At 35.6% G+C, this 14,405-nt stretch overlaps 1 protein-coding gene across 2 annotated transcripts; it reads left to right on the forward strand.

Moving 5' to 3' along the window:
* The first annotated feature begins 178 nt into the window (after nucleotides 1-178).
* fam163ba (family with sequence similarity 163 member B, genome duplicate a) lies at nucleotides 179-13,219 on the forward strand. 2 transcript variants are annotated; one of them, XM_062055139.1, is made up of 4 exons: nucleotides 179-569; nucleotides 7,339-7,454; nucleotides 11,715-12,199; nucleotides 12,240-13,219. In XM_062055139.1, the coding sequence occupies exons 2-3, from the start codon at nucleotides 7,362-7,364 to the stop codon at nucleotides 12,174-12,176; spliced, it is 555 nt and encodes a 184-aa protein (XP_061911123.1). In that variant the 5' UTR covers nucleotides 179-569; nucleotides 7,339-7,361; the 3' UTR covers nucleotides 12,177-12,199; nucleotides 12,240-13,219. The 2 variants fall into 2 exon arrangements, with proteins under 2 accessions (XP_061911123.1, XP_061911122.1); XM_062055138.1 differs by having other exon boundaries at nucleotides 11,715-13,219.
* The last annotated feature ends 1,186 nt before the right edge of the window (nucleotides 13,220-14,405 follow it).

Raw genomic sequence — 14,405 nt, forward strand, 5'->3', positions numbered from 1 at the left:
CACACGCACACACACACTGAGATCGCCTGCATGGTCTCTGCAGTCAGTCAGTCAGTCTTCCTTCTCTCCTCCGTCTTGCGTGGACATTTTGCGAGGACGCAGGAGGACGCAGGAGGACGCAGGAGGACGCAGGAGGACGCAGGAGGACGCAGGAGGACGCAGGAGGACGCAGGAGGACGCAGGAGGACGCAGGAGGACGCGTGACGTGACGTGACGTGACGTGACGTGACGTGACGATACAAACCATCCTTGTCGGACATTCTTTGTCATTTGGCATCTTTTCCGGGGGGGAGGATGGAGGTGTGGAGGTTTTCTGTCACGCTGTCTCCTCTTCCTCTTCCTCCTCCTCCTCCTCCTCCATCACATATGCTGCTGATGCTGATGCTGAGCTCGCCGTTTGCATAGGAGCTCTTTTGCTTGTCGTCCTCCTCCTCCTCCAACAACAACAACAACTGGACGTCTCCTCCACCTTCCTTCACGTCCACCTGCCACATTGTCCCAGACTTTGCAGCCAGCCAGCTGGCAGCCAATCAGGAGCCTCCATGTGACAATTCCTCTTATCTCGGAAGGTAAGCCTCCTCTTTCCCCCAAAGTCTTTATTGCTATTGGATGCTGGCTTCTTGTTTGGGCTGAGAAGGAAGTTTGCTGCAAGGCTAATGGAGGACATCTGCTTTTCACGCCTAATTGCTGATAGTGCATCTGCACAACCTTCATTGCTGCGTGCTTGTGCGCGTGCGCGTGCGCGTGCGCGCGCGGGGAAGGTGAAGGTGAGAGTCGCCACTCGCTGACCAAACAACTGTTGGCATTATTTTTAGACATGTTACAGCCAAACACATTCATATTCATCCTTTTCATTCCAAAAAAAACAAACAACTTCCATGATCAACACAATGTCAAATAGAACTGGAATAATAAGGAGCAAAATGTATTTTATTATGATATTCCTGTATTATTAAAAACAATTGTCGTCAGAAATGAGTGTAATCAATTATTAAATATATTATTCCCAATATATGAAATATTTCTATATTACATACATAATATATACATATTAATAAATATATACATATATTTAATTATATCACATTTATACATTCATGATAATGTTCACATTTGTGTAAATGTTTTCAAAAAAAATAAAAATAAATATATATATATATATATATATATATATATATATATATATATATATATATATATATATATATATATATATATATATATATATATATATATATATATATATATATATATATATATATATATTTATTTATTTATTTATAACGGTTTACTCAGATGTAGGAGGGCAGTGCAGGCGCTCCGTCGTTGACACAAAAACAACGATTTAGACACGTATTTGATTTCCAACATTAACCATAAAATAACTTCCATGATACACACAATGTGACGTTTGAACTGTAAAAATGACTAGAAATAAGTTTACTTTTCCCATGTTATTAAAAACATTTGAAATAAAAAATAAGTGTAATAAATGATTAAATATGCATTAAATGTAATAATTAAATCTATTAACAATTTCTTTACATATATTATACATAAATAATTAAATATATATCTCATGTATATATTTATGATAAAGTTCCAATTTTTGTACATTTTCTAAAATAAAAAAAATAAAAAAAATCTATATATGTATTTATGTATATATATATATATATGTATATGTGTGTGTGTGTGTGTGTGTGTGTGTGTGTGTGTGTGTGTGCGTGCGTGCGTGTGTGTGCATATGTATATATATATATATATATATTAAGTGTATGTATGTATATATATGTATATGCATATATATGTGTGTATATATATATATATATATATATATATATATATATATATATATATATATAAAGTGTATGTATGTATATATATATATGTATATGCAAATATAAATGCATATATGTATGTGTGTGTGTGTGTGTGTATACTGTATATATATATATATATATATATATATATATATATATATATATATATATATATATATATATATATATATATATATATATATATATATAATGTTTATGTTTGTGTATATATATACATATATATATATACATACATATGTGTTTGTGTGTGTGTGTATATATATATATATATATATATATATATATATATATATATATATATATATATATATATATATATATAAACACACACATATATATATATATATATATATATATATATATATATATATATATATATATATATATACACACATTGATATATATATATATATATATATATATATATATATATATATATATATATATATTTATATATATATATATATATATATATATATATATATATATATATATATATATATATATATATATATATATATATATATATATATATATATATATATATATATATATATATATATATATATATATATATAAATAATAATAATGAGAGTGGTGTGGACTTGACATAAGACCCACGTAGTCACCTCCACGCTCCTTTCGTCCAACACAGTAAAGCTGCTGGAGGCTGAGCCAATCAGAGACCACGATACTGAACAACACGCTCTGATTGGCTAGTTCTCATGTAGTTTTACTTTTAGGTCTTTTTACACTTGAAAACGCTTAATATGAATATGAAATACAAAAATCTATATTTTTAAGAATATAATTCAACTATTTTTTTGGCTATATAATATTTATAATAAATAATATTTGAGTTCTATTTTATTTGTTTTATCATTTTTTGTTAGCAATGATAAAATATAGCATTTAATAGTTGAAAGTAATTATTTATTTATGTCGTTTTATTTTAGGTGCAAATTATTACATTGTTAGTCACTTTAATATTATTGTTTTTTGTAATATTTTTAGCATTTCTATACATGACATAAAATATTATTTTACATTTGTATTTCTGTATTTTAATGTTGCTATTTATTTGGTAAACAGAAATGTTTTTTGTTTGTTTATTTTAAATTATGATTTGAATCCAGAACATTAACTCTAATATGTTTGGTGTCAAATATGTACAATAATAAACCCTATATGTACTACTATTAATAATCATATTTGTATAATACTTCTGGCTGCAACATGAATCAAGTGTTTGCATCGGAGACAGGGCGGGGCTTGGGTTCCCATGGCGACCAATGACCTTGCCCCCCCCTATGTGAGCGTGGGTGTAGTTGCTGCTGAGACCATGAGAGCACACATGAAGGATGAGAAAATATGAGCAAACATGAGAAAGCTATGAAATATGGGAAGAGAGTCATGACCTTTTAAGGCATCAGGGGGAGGGGCCATCATCAGAAGGAGAGGGGTAACGTTAAACAGTCGCCATGTTAGGACGGCCTCCTCCTGTCACGACCACACCCTTCATATTTCATACTTATGACCACATCCTGCTCAGTGATTGGTCGACACTCCGGTTAAGAGGAAGTGGTGGATACAGGAAGTAGTGAGAGAGAAGCTACTGTAACACTAGTACTTTTCAATATATATATATATATATATATATATATATATATATATATATATATATATATATATATATATATATATATATATATATATATATATATATATATATATATATATATTTGCAACCAGCCCGCCACACATTCTGGAAATACTATAGTAAAAATAAAAAAGAACATTAAAAAAAGTGGAATGAGGTGAAATCTAACGAGAAAAAGTTGCAATGCTGACACAAAAGCTGCCATGCAGGCTTTTTTTTTTCCTTTTGTCTTTCTTTAATTTTCTTTTTTTGCCATGGCTCAAAAAATAATCATAATGACAAAAAAAATACATGTTATAATGAATTATTTTCAGGGCTCCAATTACTTCAAATATTTCACTTTAAAATGTTTTATGTGGTAAATATTGCATATATATTGTGTAGTAGCCATATAAAAACATCAAAGTTTTCTTTGACAAAAGCGCATTAAACAAACAAAATAATAGTTCCAGCATAAAATGGACAGATATATCTGAAGTTGATCTCGTAACTATGGATGTCCGATAATGGTTTTTTGCCGATATCCGATATGCCGATATTGTCCAACTCTTTAATTACTGATACCGATATCAACCGATATATACAGTCGTGGAATTAACACATTATTATGCCTAATTTGGACAACCAGGTATGGTGAAGATAAGGTACTTTAAAAAAAAAATGAATAAAATAAAATAAGATAAATAAATTAAAAACATTTTCTTGAATAAAAAAGAAAGTAAAACAATATAAAAACAGTTACATAGAAACTAGTAATTAATGAAAATTTGTAAAATTAACTGTTAAAGGTTAGTATTATTAGTGGACCAGCAGCACGCACAATCATGTGTGCTTACGGACTGTATCCCGTGCAGACTCTATTGATATATATTGATATATAATGTAGGAACCAGAATATTAATAACAGAAAGAAACAACCCTTTTGTGTGAATGAGTGTAAATGGGGGAGGGAGGTTTTTTGGGTTGGTGCACTAATTGTAAGTGTATCTTGTGTTTTTTATGTGGATTTAATAAAAAAAACAAAAAAACAACAACAACAAAAAACCCGATACTGATAATAAAAAAAACGATACCGATAATTTCCGATATTACATTTTAACGCATTTATCGGCCAATAATATCGGCAGACCGACATTATCGGACATCTCTACTCGTAACTTAAGGGTTGAAAGTACAAGAAAAACCTAATAAAAATGTATCACTTTATGAGTGGGGCACCTTTTGGATCCCAAATATATTTAGTGATTTTTCATTGATCTTTTCACTGTGATTACTCAAAATGATGAAAGAATTAAAATCAATGGTGTCCTGCATTATCGATCTTTTGGGGCTCTAATTACTAAATACTGCATATTTCAGTTTTTCTATAAAAAAAACTAAGTTGTTTTTGACAGAAAAGCCATACAACATTGTTTTTAATTTGTATTACTTTATATCAACTTGAAGTTGATATAGAGATTTACTGTAAGCGTTAAATAATTTAAAAACAATAATAATCGGACTTATTTTTAACATTTTAATGACTGAGACCATTTATGGTAAAAATAAATAAAAACTAGGGATGTCCGATAATGGCTTTTTGCCGATATCTGATATTCCGATATTGTCCAACTCTTTAATTACCGATACCGATATCAACCGATACCGATATCAACCGATATATGCAGTTGTGGAATTAACACATTATTATGCCTAATTTGGACAACCAGGTATGGTGAAGATAAGGTACTTTTTTAAAAAAAATTGTAAAATAAGATAAATAAATTAAAAACATTTTCTTGAATAAAAAAGAAAGTAAAACAATATAAAAACAGTTACATAGAAACTAGTAATTAATGAAAATTTGTAAAAATAACTGGTAAAGGTTAGTACTATTAGTGGACCAGCAGCACGCACAATCATGTGTGCTTACGGACTGTATCCCTTGCAGACTGTATTGATATATATTGATATATAATGTAGGAACCAGAATATTAATAACAGAAAGAAACAACCCTTTTGTGTAAATGAGTGTAAATGGGGGAGGGAGGTTTTTTGGGTTGGTGCACTAATTGTAAGTGTATCTTGTGTTTTTTATGTGGATTTAATAAAAAAAAACAAAAAACAACAACAACAACAACAAAAAACCCGATACTGATAATAAAAAAAACGATACCGATAATTTCTGATATTACATTTTAACGCATTTATCATCTCTACTCGTAACTTAAGGGTTGAAAGTAAAAGAAAAACCTAATAAAAATGTATCACTTTATGAGTGGGGCACCTTTTGGATCCCAAATATATTTAGTGATTTTTTATTGATCTTTTCATTGTGATTACTCAAAATTATGAAAGAATTAAAATCAATGGTGTCCTGCATTATTGATCTTTTAGGGCTGTAATTACTAAATACTGCATATTTCAGTTTTTCTATAAAAAAAACTAAGTTGTTTTTGACAGAAAAGCCATAAAACATTTTTTTTAATTTGTATTACTTTATATCAACTTGAAGTTGATATAGAGATTTACTGTAAGCGTTAAATAATTTAAAAACAATAATAATCTGACTTATTTTCAACATTTTAATGACTGAGACCATTTATGGTAAAATAAATAAAAAATAGGGATGTCCGATAATGGCTTTTTGCCGGTATCCGATATTCCGATATTGTCCAACTCTTTAATTACCGATACCGATATCAACCGATACCGATATCAACAGATATATGCAGTCGTGGAATTAACACATTATTATGCCTAATTTGGACAACCAGGTATGGTGAAGATAAGGTACTTTTAAAAAAAATTAGTAAAATAAGATAAATAAATTAAAAACATTTTCTTGAATAAAAAAGAAAGTACAACAATATAAAAACAGTTACATAGAAACTAGTAATGAATGAAAATTTGTAAAATTAACTGTTAAAGGTTAGTATTATTAGTGGACCAGCAGCACGCACAATCAGTGTTGTAGTGGCACTGGTTGTAAACAACACAGCAACACAACAACACAAGCAGTGTTGTAGTGGCACTGGTTGTAAACAACACAGCAACACAACAACACAAGCAGTGTTGTAGTGGCACTGGTTGTAAACAACACAGCAACACAACAACACAAGCAGTGTTGTAGTGGCACTGGTTGTAAACAACACAGCAACACAACAACACAAGCAGTGTTGTAGTGGCACTGGTTGTAAACAACACAGCGACACGACAACACAAGCAGTGTTGTAGTGGCACTGGTTGTAAACAACACAGCGACATGACAACACAAGCAGTGTTGTAGTGGCACTGGTTGTAAACAACACAGCAACACAACAACACAAGCAGTGTTGTAGTGGCACTGGTTGTAAACAACACAGCGACACGACAACACAAGCAGTGTTGTAGTGGCACTGGTTGTAAACAACACAGCGACATGACAACACAAGCAGTGTTGTAGTGGCACTGGTTGTAAACAACACAGCAACACAACAGCATGCAGTGGTAAATAAAGCTGCTCTTTGTTTCCACCATTCAGGATATTTGTGATGCAGCTACTGCCATCCATTTTCTACTGCTTGTCCCTCTGGGACTTGCAGGGGGTGCTGGAGCCTACCTTATGCCATTAGTTCAAAATAAAATACACCAGGAGGTTGCCTACAGCCACAACCGTTGGATTAAGTGGACACAGGAAGTTGTGTACTAGTACTTTTGTGAATATGGAATATATATATATATATATATATATATACTGTATATATATATATATGTATGTATGTATGTATATATATGCATGTATGATTGTTCCTATTATGCAAGAATACTAATTCTTCTGATGCTCGTATATTTGCGTGTGTGTTTGCTGTACAGGAAGTTGATGGAGAGCCTTTCGAATGACAGCCGGCACCGTGGTCATCACTGGTGGAATCCTCGCTACTGTCATATTGCTGCTGATCATCGCAGTACTTTGTTACTGCAGGCTGCAGGTGAGGACCTCCGCCAAGGAGCGCTTTGCTCTGTTCATTCTCATCTTTCTACACATGGAAGAGGAACGTCACAATTACAATAGTTTTATTGCCATTTTTTGAGAACGGGTTCACAAACTAGGAATTTTTCTTGGTGCAATCATGCAACATAAAACACATAAAACACATATTTGGTAATAAAAAGAGCTGTAACTGAGTTATCAGATCTTGTTATAAACATTGTTGGAGTTTGGGATTTCTAGCAGCATGGCCACATAGCTGAGGTATTCTTATCATTTCTAGCAGCATGGCCACATAGCTGAGGTATTCTTATCATTTCTAGCAGCATGGCCACATAGCTGAGGTATTCTTATCATTCCATCAACTCCAATCAAAACAAGAAGTCTGTAGATTTAAACATCACACTTGATGACTGATGGTCAAATTGGGATGTTTATTTATTAGTATATTTATTGTTATATTTGTTGTGTTTTTGGTATATTTGTTGTTGTATTTTCATTACATGCATTGTTGTATTTTGTTATATTTTTTTAGTTTTTCTTAGACTTAGACAAACTTTATTGATCCACAAGGTTCTGTTATTTTCATTGTTATTTTCATTTTCATCATAAAATCTGTTATTTTTTATTTTATTTATTTTCATAGTTTTTATCGTTTTGATATATTTTTCTTAAATTTGTTCTTAAATGTGTTGTTATATTATGTTTTTGTTATAATGTTTGCTTTTTTGTTGTATTTTCTTTTCATTTTTGTCATATTCCCTCTTCATATTTATTGTTGTACTTTTCTGTTACAGTAATTGTTATGTTTTTGTCGTAATTAAAATTGTTGTAGGTATTACTTGTTTGTCATATTTATTATGTTTGTGTTATATTTATTGTAATGTTTATTTAAGTATCTTAGTTATATTTTCGTTGTATAATTTGTTACATTTATGTTGTACTTTTCTTTTATATTTCTTATGTTTTAATATATTTTTGTTTAATTTTTGGTTAAATGTATTATATTAAGTTTTTTATTCTTGTATTTTTTGTATTTTTATGTTTTTGTTATATGCCTTGTTATATTTATTGTTGGGTTATATTTGTGTTATGTTTTTGTTATATTTATTGTTTTATTTGTTTGTATTTTTCTGTTGTAGTTGTTGTTTTTTGTCTTAATTAAAATTGTTATGTGTATTACTTTTTATATTCATGATGTTTGTGTTATATTTATTGTAATATTCATTTTTGTATTTTTGTTATATTTTCGTTGTATAAATTGTTATATTTGTGTTGTATTAATTTTGTACTTTTCTGTTATATTTCTTATGTTTTAATATATTTTTGTTTAATTTTTGGTTGAATTTATTATATTAAGTTTTTTATTTTTATTTTTTTTAAACTTTTTGTTGTAGTTTTATGTTTTTGTTATATGCCTTGTTATATTTATTGTTGAAGTTATATTTGTGTTATGTTTTTGTTATATTTATTGTTTTATTTGTTTGTATTTTTCTGTTGTAGTTGTTATTTTTAGTCTTGATTAAAATTGTTATATGTATTACTTTTTTATATTTATGTTTGTGTTATATTTATTGTAATATTTATTTTTGTATTTTTGTTATATTTTCGTTGTACACATTGTTATATTTGTGTTGTATTAATTTTGTACTTTTCTATTTTATTTTTGTTGCATCTATTGTTATTGTTGTTTCTTATGTTTTTAAAATATTTTTGTTGGATGTTTTTGTAAAAAAATATTTTTTTTAAAAATTATTTTGTGTTTCTGTTGTATTTTTTGTTATATGCTTTGTTGTATTTATTGTTATATTGTGTTGTATTTGTGTTGTATATTTGTCATTTTGATTGTTGTACTTTTCTCTTATAGTTCTATTGTTTGGTATTTATTGTTACATTTGTTCTTCTTTGTTATATCTATTGTTATGTTTTGTTATATTTATTGTAATGTTGTCTGTTATTAATTGCCGTCATCTTCCATGTGGAGGCAAGAAAGAAAGAAGGGGTTAGTTGGGAAGATGGCCGACGCAGCAGAGGGCAGATGGGACGTTATTCTTGCCATCAAAGCAAGACATGTTTGATTGGTGGATGAAAATATATCCAGCAAATGCCAGCATGACCCGCAGGGGGCGCCATTCATCCAAAAACAATCCTAGTTCTGTTACGTTCTCTGGGTGTGGGACCCCAAGGTGCAGAGACGGCAGGCCAACATATGTTTAATGTGGAAAAGAAAAAGGAATAGTGCAGCAGGGGAGTGCACAGGAAGCATAAGCACATGGGAAAGCAACGATGCAGCCCAGAGTGATTAGTGATCAGAGGCAGGTGAGTCTCCTGATCACTAATCAGAGGCGGGTGAGTACAATGGGCGCTCAGTGGCAGAAGTGGAAACAAAAGCAAGTGGAAGTGGGAATGAAAAACAAGCGTGCTGGACAGGAAGTAAACACCAACAATACATGAAGTTAGACCTGACCTAAGACCGAAGACCTCATTGATTAGTTGTCTGTCCCTGCTTGAAGTGGCAGACATAAACAATAATCACATGTTGTGGATTCCTTCAAATGTTAATTATGAATCACAGTCCTTTTAGTCCAGATCCAGGACCAAGACCAGTCTTATGTCTTTGGTTTGGAATCCTGATCAATGAGCGGATCTTTGGACTTTAAAGAACAAAAGTTCAGGGTGCCTCAGGGTCAGTTCTCAGGTCATAATCAGTAGACCGAGATCATTCTCAAGTGTTTGGGTTGGAATCCCACAAGGTCTTCAGAGTCCATATCTTTGTGTCAAACTAATGAAGGTCTCACTTCTTAAGGTTGTTTGGAGTCAGAATTTGATATATGTGTCCTGAAGTCTGTGTTGATTATCAGATCTTTGGGCATCAAGTCTAAGGGTATGAGGGGCCGTAAGGGACAGGTCTTTGGCATACGGTCATTGTGAATTATCGATCTGAGGAACAAGTCAGAAATAATGTCTCACTTTTTAAGGTTGTTTAGAGTCAGAATCTGGTATTCGATCGGAAGTCTGTGTTGGTTATTTGATCATTGAGCAGCAAGTCTAAGGTGCAGGTCCTCATGATTTAATCAATGTGAATTCTCGGGTCTTTGAGGAACAGGTCCAAGTGAGGTCTCAAGTCTTCCGTTTGGAACCCTGATCAGTGATCGGATGTTTGGACATTTAAGAACAAAAGTTCAATTTGTCAAAAAAATTAGGTGTCTTATGGTCCATTCCCAGGTCCTAATCTATAGACCAAAACCATTATTAAATATTTGGGTTGGAATCCCACAGGGTCTTCAAAGTCCATATCTTTGTGTCAAACATCAGAACGAATGTCTCACTTCTTTTTCTACCGCTTGTCCCGTTCGGGGTCGCGGGAAGGGGGGGTTGCTGGAGCCTATCTCTGCTGCATTGGGGTAGAATGCGGGGTACACCCTGGACAAGTCACCACCTCATCACAGGGTCAACACAGAGAGACAACATTCACACTTTAGGGACCATTTAGTGTTGCCAATCAACCTATTATTTGGCATCCAGTTGTTGTGAATGATCAGGTCTTTGAGAAACAAGTCCAAGTCAGGTCTCAAGTCTTTGGGTTGGAATCCTGATCAATGATCGGATCTTTGAACTTTTAAGAACCAAAAATGTGGTCTATTGGGGTCAGTTTTCAGGTCTTAATCTGTAGACCAAGACTATTTTCCTTATTTGGGTTGGAATCCCACATGGTCTTCTGAGTCTATAACTTTGTGTCAAACGGAGTCTGTTTGGAGTTCGAATCTGCTATCTGATCTGAAGTATGTGGTAGTTATTAGGTCTTTGAGCAGAAAGTCTAAGGAGCAGGTCCTTGTGGTTCAGTCAATATGAATTCTCAGGTCTTTGAAGAACAACACTAAGTCAGGTCTCAAGTTCTATGGGTTGGAATCCTGATCAATGATCGGATCTTTGCACATTCAAGAACAAAAGTTTAAGGTGTCAAAAATGAGTTGTTTTAGGGTCAGTTCAGAGGTTTTAAACTAGAGTCCAAGTTACGTGTTTAGGGGACAAAACCCTAAAAATCTACTTGGCCTCATGTTCAAAGACCAGGACTTTATTGGATCAAAGAGAGTTGATATTCTACTTGGCTTGGACTCCAGACCAAAGACCTGAGATTCCACTTGGACTTAAGCTCCAAGGACAAGATTCCAGCCCAGAGACCTGACCTTACATGTGGTCTAAAGACTACTTTAGTGTGTTCTATGATGTCCTGTTTGACATGAATGTTTCGTCCCTCCAGTATTACTGCTGTAAGAAGGAAGAGTCCGAGTCGGAGGAGGAGGAGCCGGACTTCGCCGTCACGTCCCGCCTGCCGCCGGTCCACTCCAACCACAACATTGTGGCGGCCACGGCCGCCGCCTCCTCCATCCCCAATGGCCCCGCCCTCTTCCCCACCCCGCCGCTGGCCAGGAAGCTGACGCGCTCGCAGACCTTCTGCCCGTCGTGCACTCACTACGAGCTGCCGTTCTACCTGCAGCCCCCGCCGGCACCGCAGCTCCACCAGGCCGAGTCGGGCTTGAGGAACGGCGGCGAGCGGCTGAGCTACCGCGGCGCGCAGCAACCCCCCGCGCCACTCCGGCAGCCGGACATGGCGCTGCCCGTGCCCGTCAACGTCTCCGACTACCGCAAGCCCCACCTGGCGCGCTCCGTCACCATGAGGGACATGTTCGTCCGCAGCTGCAGCATCAGCACCGACGTGTGATGTCCTCTCTTCTCCTGGACCAGGTGGCGGTCACGTGGGATGTCCTCTCTTCTCCTGGACCAGGTGGCCGGTCACGTGGGATGTCCTCTCTTCTCCTGGACCAGGCGGCGGTCACGTGGGATGTCCTCTCTTCTCCTGGACCAGGTGCCGGTCACGTGGGATGTCCTCTCTTCTCCTGGACCAGGTGGCCGGTCACGTGGGATGTCCTCTCTTCTCCTGGACCAGGTGGCGGTCACGTGGGATGTCCTCTCTTCTCCTGGACCAGGTGGCCGGTCACGTGGGATGTCCTCTCTTCTCCTGGACCAGGTGGCGGTCACGTGGGGGTACGGAGGACAAGAGCGTGGCGCGGGAGCTGTGTCCGACTAGATGGAAGATATTTCACTTTGGCTCCCACGTCAAAATCACACCAAGGGCTCACAGAAGATTCTGATTTCTTTCACCAAAAACATTTCCCGATGGACGTCCTCCAGACAAAGTCCCAGAATTGATCCGTCAAAAAGTTGCCAGAAAATGCTGCATACTTTTTTCCAACATACAGTAAATGGCGGGGCCACGCCCCCTCAATACCAGAGGAAGGGTTCTTTTCGCTACTCTCCACCCCAAAAATAAACATCAGTTAGTCAACATTTTCAATTCAGGTTTTCCGCCATTGACTTGTGAAAGTGTCTTCTTGCTGCAAAATGTTGAGTAAGTTGACACCCCCCCTTGCACTCCGTCCCTGCAGATAGCGCCATCAAACCACTTTATTTTTAAGATGCCATGAAGAAAAGAGAAACAAATCTGTGAATATGGGGGCCATTTTGATAGTTTTCATTTTCATAACCAATACAATATAACAATGTTTTTAACCTCAAGGTCAGGTTTGGTCCCAGGGGCCTGGAAGGGTCTCAGTCATGAAAATGCCATATATATATATTGTTTCTATTTTTTTCATTCAACAAGGTTTTTATCTTTTAAGTTTTTTTGCCCTTTTTTGTCAAAACTGTGGTTTTATGGCAAAAACATCAATATGCAAGTGGAATATTTGATGTGAAGTCATTAAATAGGTCAATAATTCATAACATTCATTTTAGATCATTATTGAAAATCTTAATTTCCCCTCGGGGATTATTCAACTATTTCTGATTCTGACTAGTTTTTGAGCAATGACAGTTTTGGAAAAAACAAATCCCACTAAATTTACTCGGGGACCCAAAAGGGTCTCACTCACCACAACCCTATTAAAAATAGGTCATATATATATATATCAATCAATCAATCAATGTTTATTTATATAGCCCTAAATCACAAGTGTCTCAAAGGGCTGTACAAGCCACAACGACATCCTCGGTACAGAGCCCACATACGGGCAAGGAAAAACTCACCCCAGTGGGACGTCGGTGAATGACTATGAGAAACCTTGGAGAGGACCGCATATGTGGGTAACCCCCCCCCCCCTCTAGGGGAGACCGAAAGCAACGGATGTCGAGTGGGTCTGACATAACATTGTGAAAGTCCAGTCCACAGTGGATCCAACACATCAGCGGGAGTCCAGTCCACAGCGGGGCCAACAGGAAACCATCCCGAGCGGAGACGGGTCAGCAGCGCAGAGATGTCCCCAACCGATGCACAGGCTAGTGGTCCACCCGGGGTCCCGGCTCTGGACAGCCAGCACTTCATCCATGGCCACCGGACCTATGCAACTCCCCCTCGCAAGGGACAGGGGAGAAGAGGAGAGAAGAAAAGAAACGGCAGATCAACTGGTCTAAAAAGGGGGGGGTCTATTTAAAGGCTAGGTTATACAAATGAGTTTTAAGATGGGACTTAAATGCTTCTACTGAGGTAGCATCTCTAACTGTTACCGGGAGGGCATTCCAGAGTACTGGAGCCCGAATAGAAAACGCTCTATAGCCCGCAGACTTTTTTTTGGCTCTGGGAATCACTAATAAGCCGGAGTTCTTTGACTTATTTATATATATACATATATATATATATATATATCAGAATCAGAATAGTTTTATTGCCATTGTTCGAGAACGGGTTCACAAACTAGGAATTTTTCTTGGTGCAAACGTGCGACATAACACATATAACACATATTTGGTAATAAAAAGAGCTGTGACTGAGCTATCAGATAGACTTAGAAGGGATTCAAGGAATTCAAGGAGCTGCTGTTAGGAGTTATTGTTCATTTGCCTGATGGCCGAGGGGAAAAAACTGTTCAGGTGGCGGGAGGTGTGGGTCTGGATG

This window comes from Entelurus aequoreus, linkage group LG08 (assembly GCF_033978785.1).
Source record: "Entelurus aequoreus isolate RoL-2023_Sb linkage group LG08, RoL_Eaeq_v1.1, whole genome shotgun sequence".
NCBI classification, from domain to species: Eukaryota; Metazoa; Chordata; class Actinopteri; order Syngnathiformes; family Syngnathidae; genus Entelurus; species Entelurus aequoreus.

Excerpts from the sequence above, each read along its gene's own strand:
- fam163ba (XM_062055138.1), top strand. The coding sequence starts at position 7,362 with ATGACAGCCGGCACCGTGGTCATCACTGGTGGAATCCTCGCTACTGTC. Across the intron at positions 7,455-11,714 it reads TTTGTTACTGCAGGCTGCAG|TATTACTGCTGTAAGAAGGA; the intron begins GTGAGGACCTCC and ends TCGTCCCTCCAG.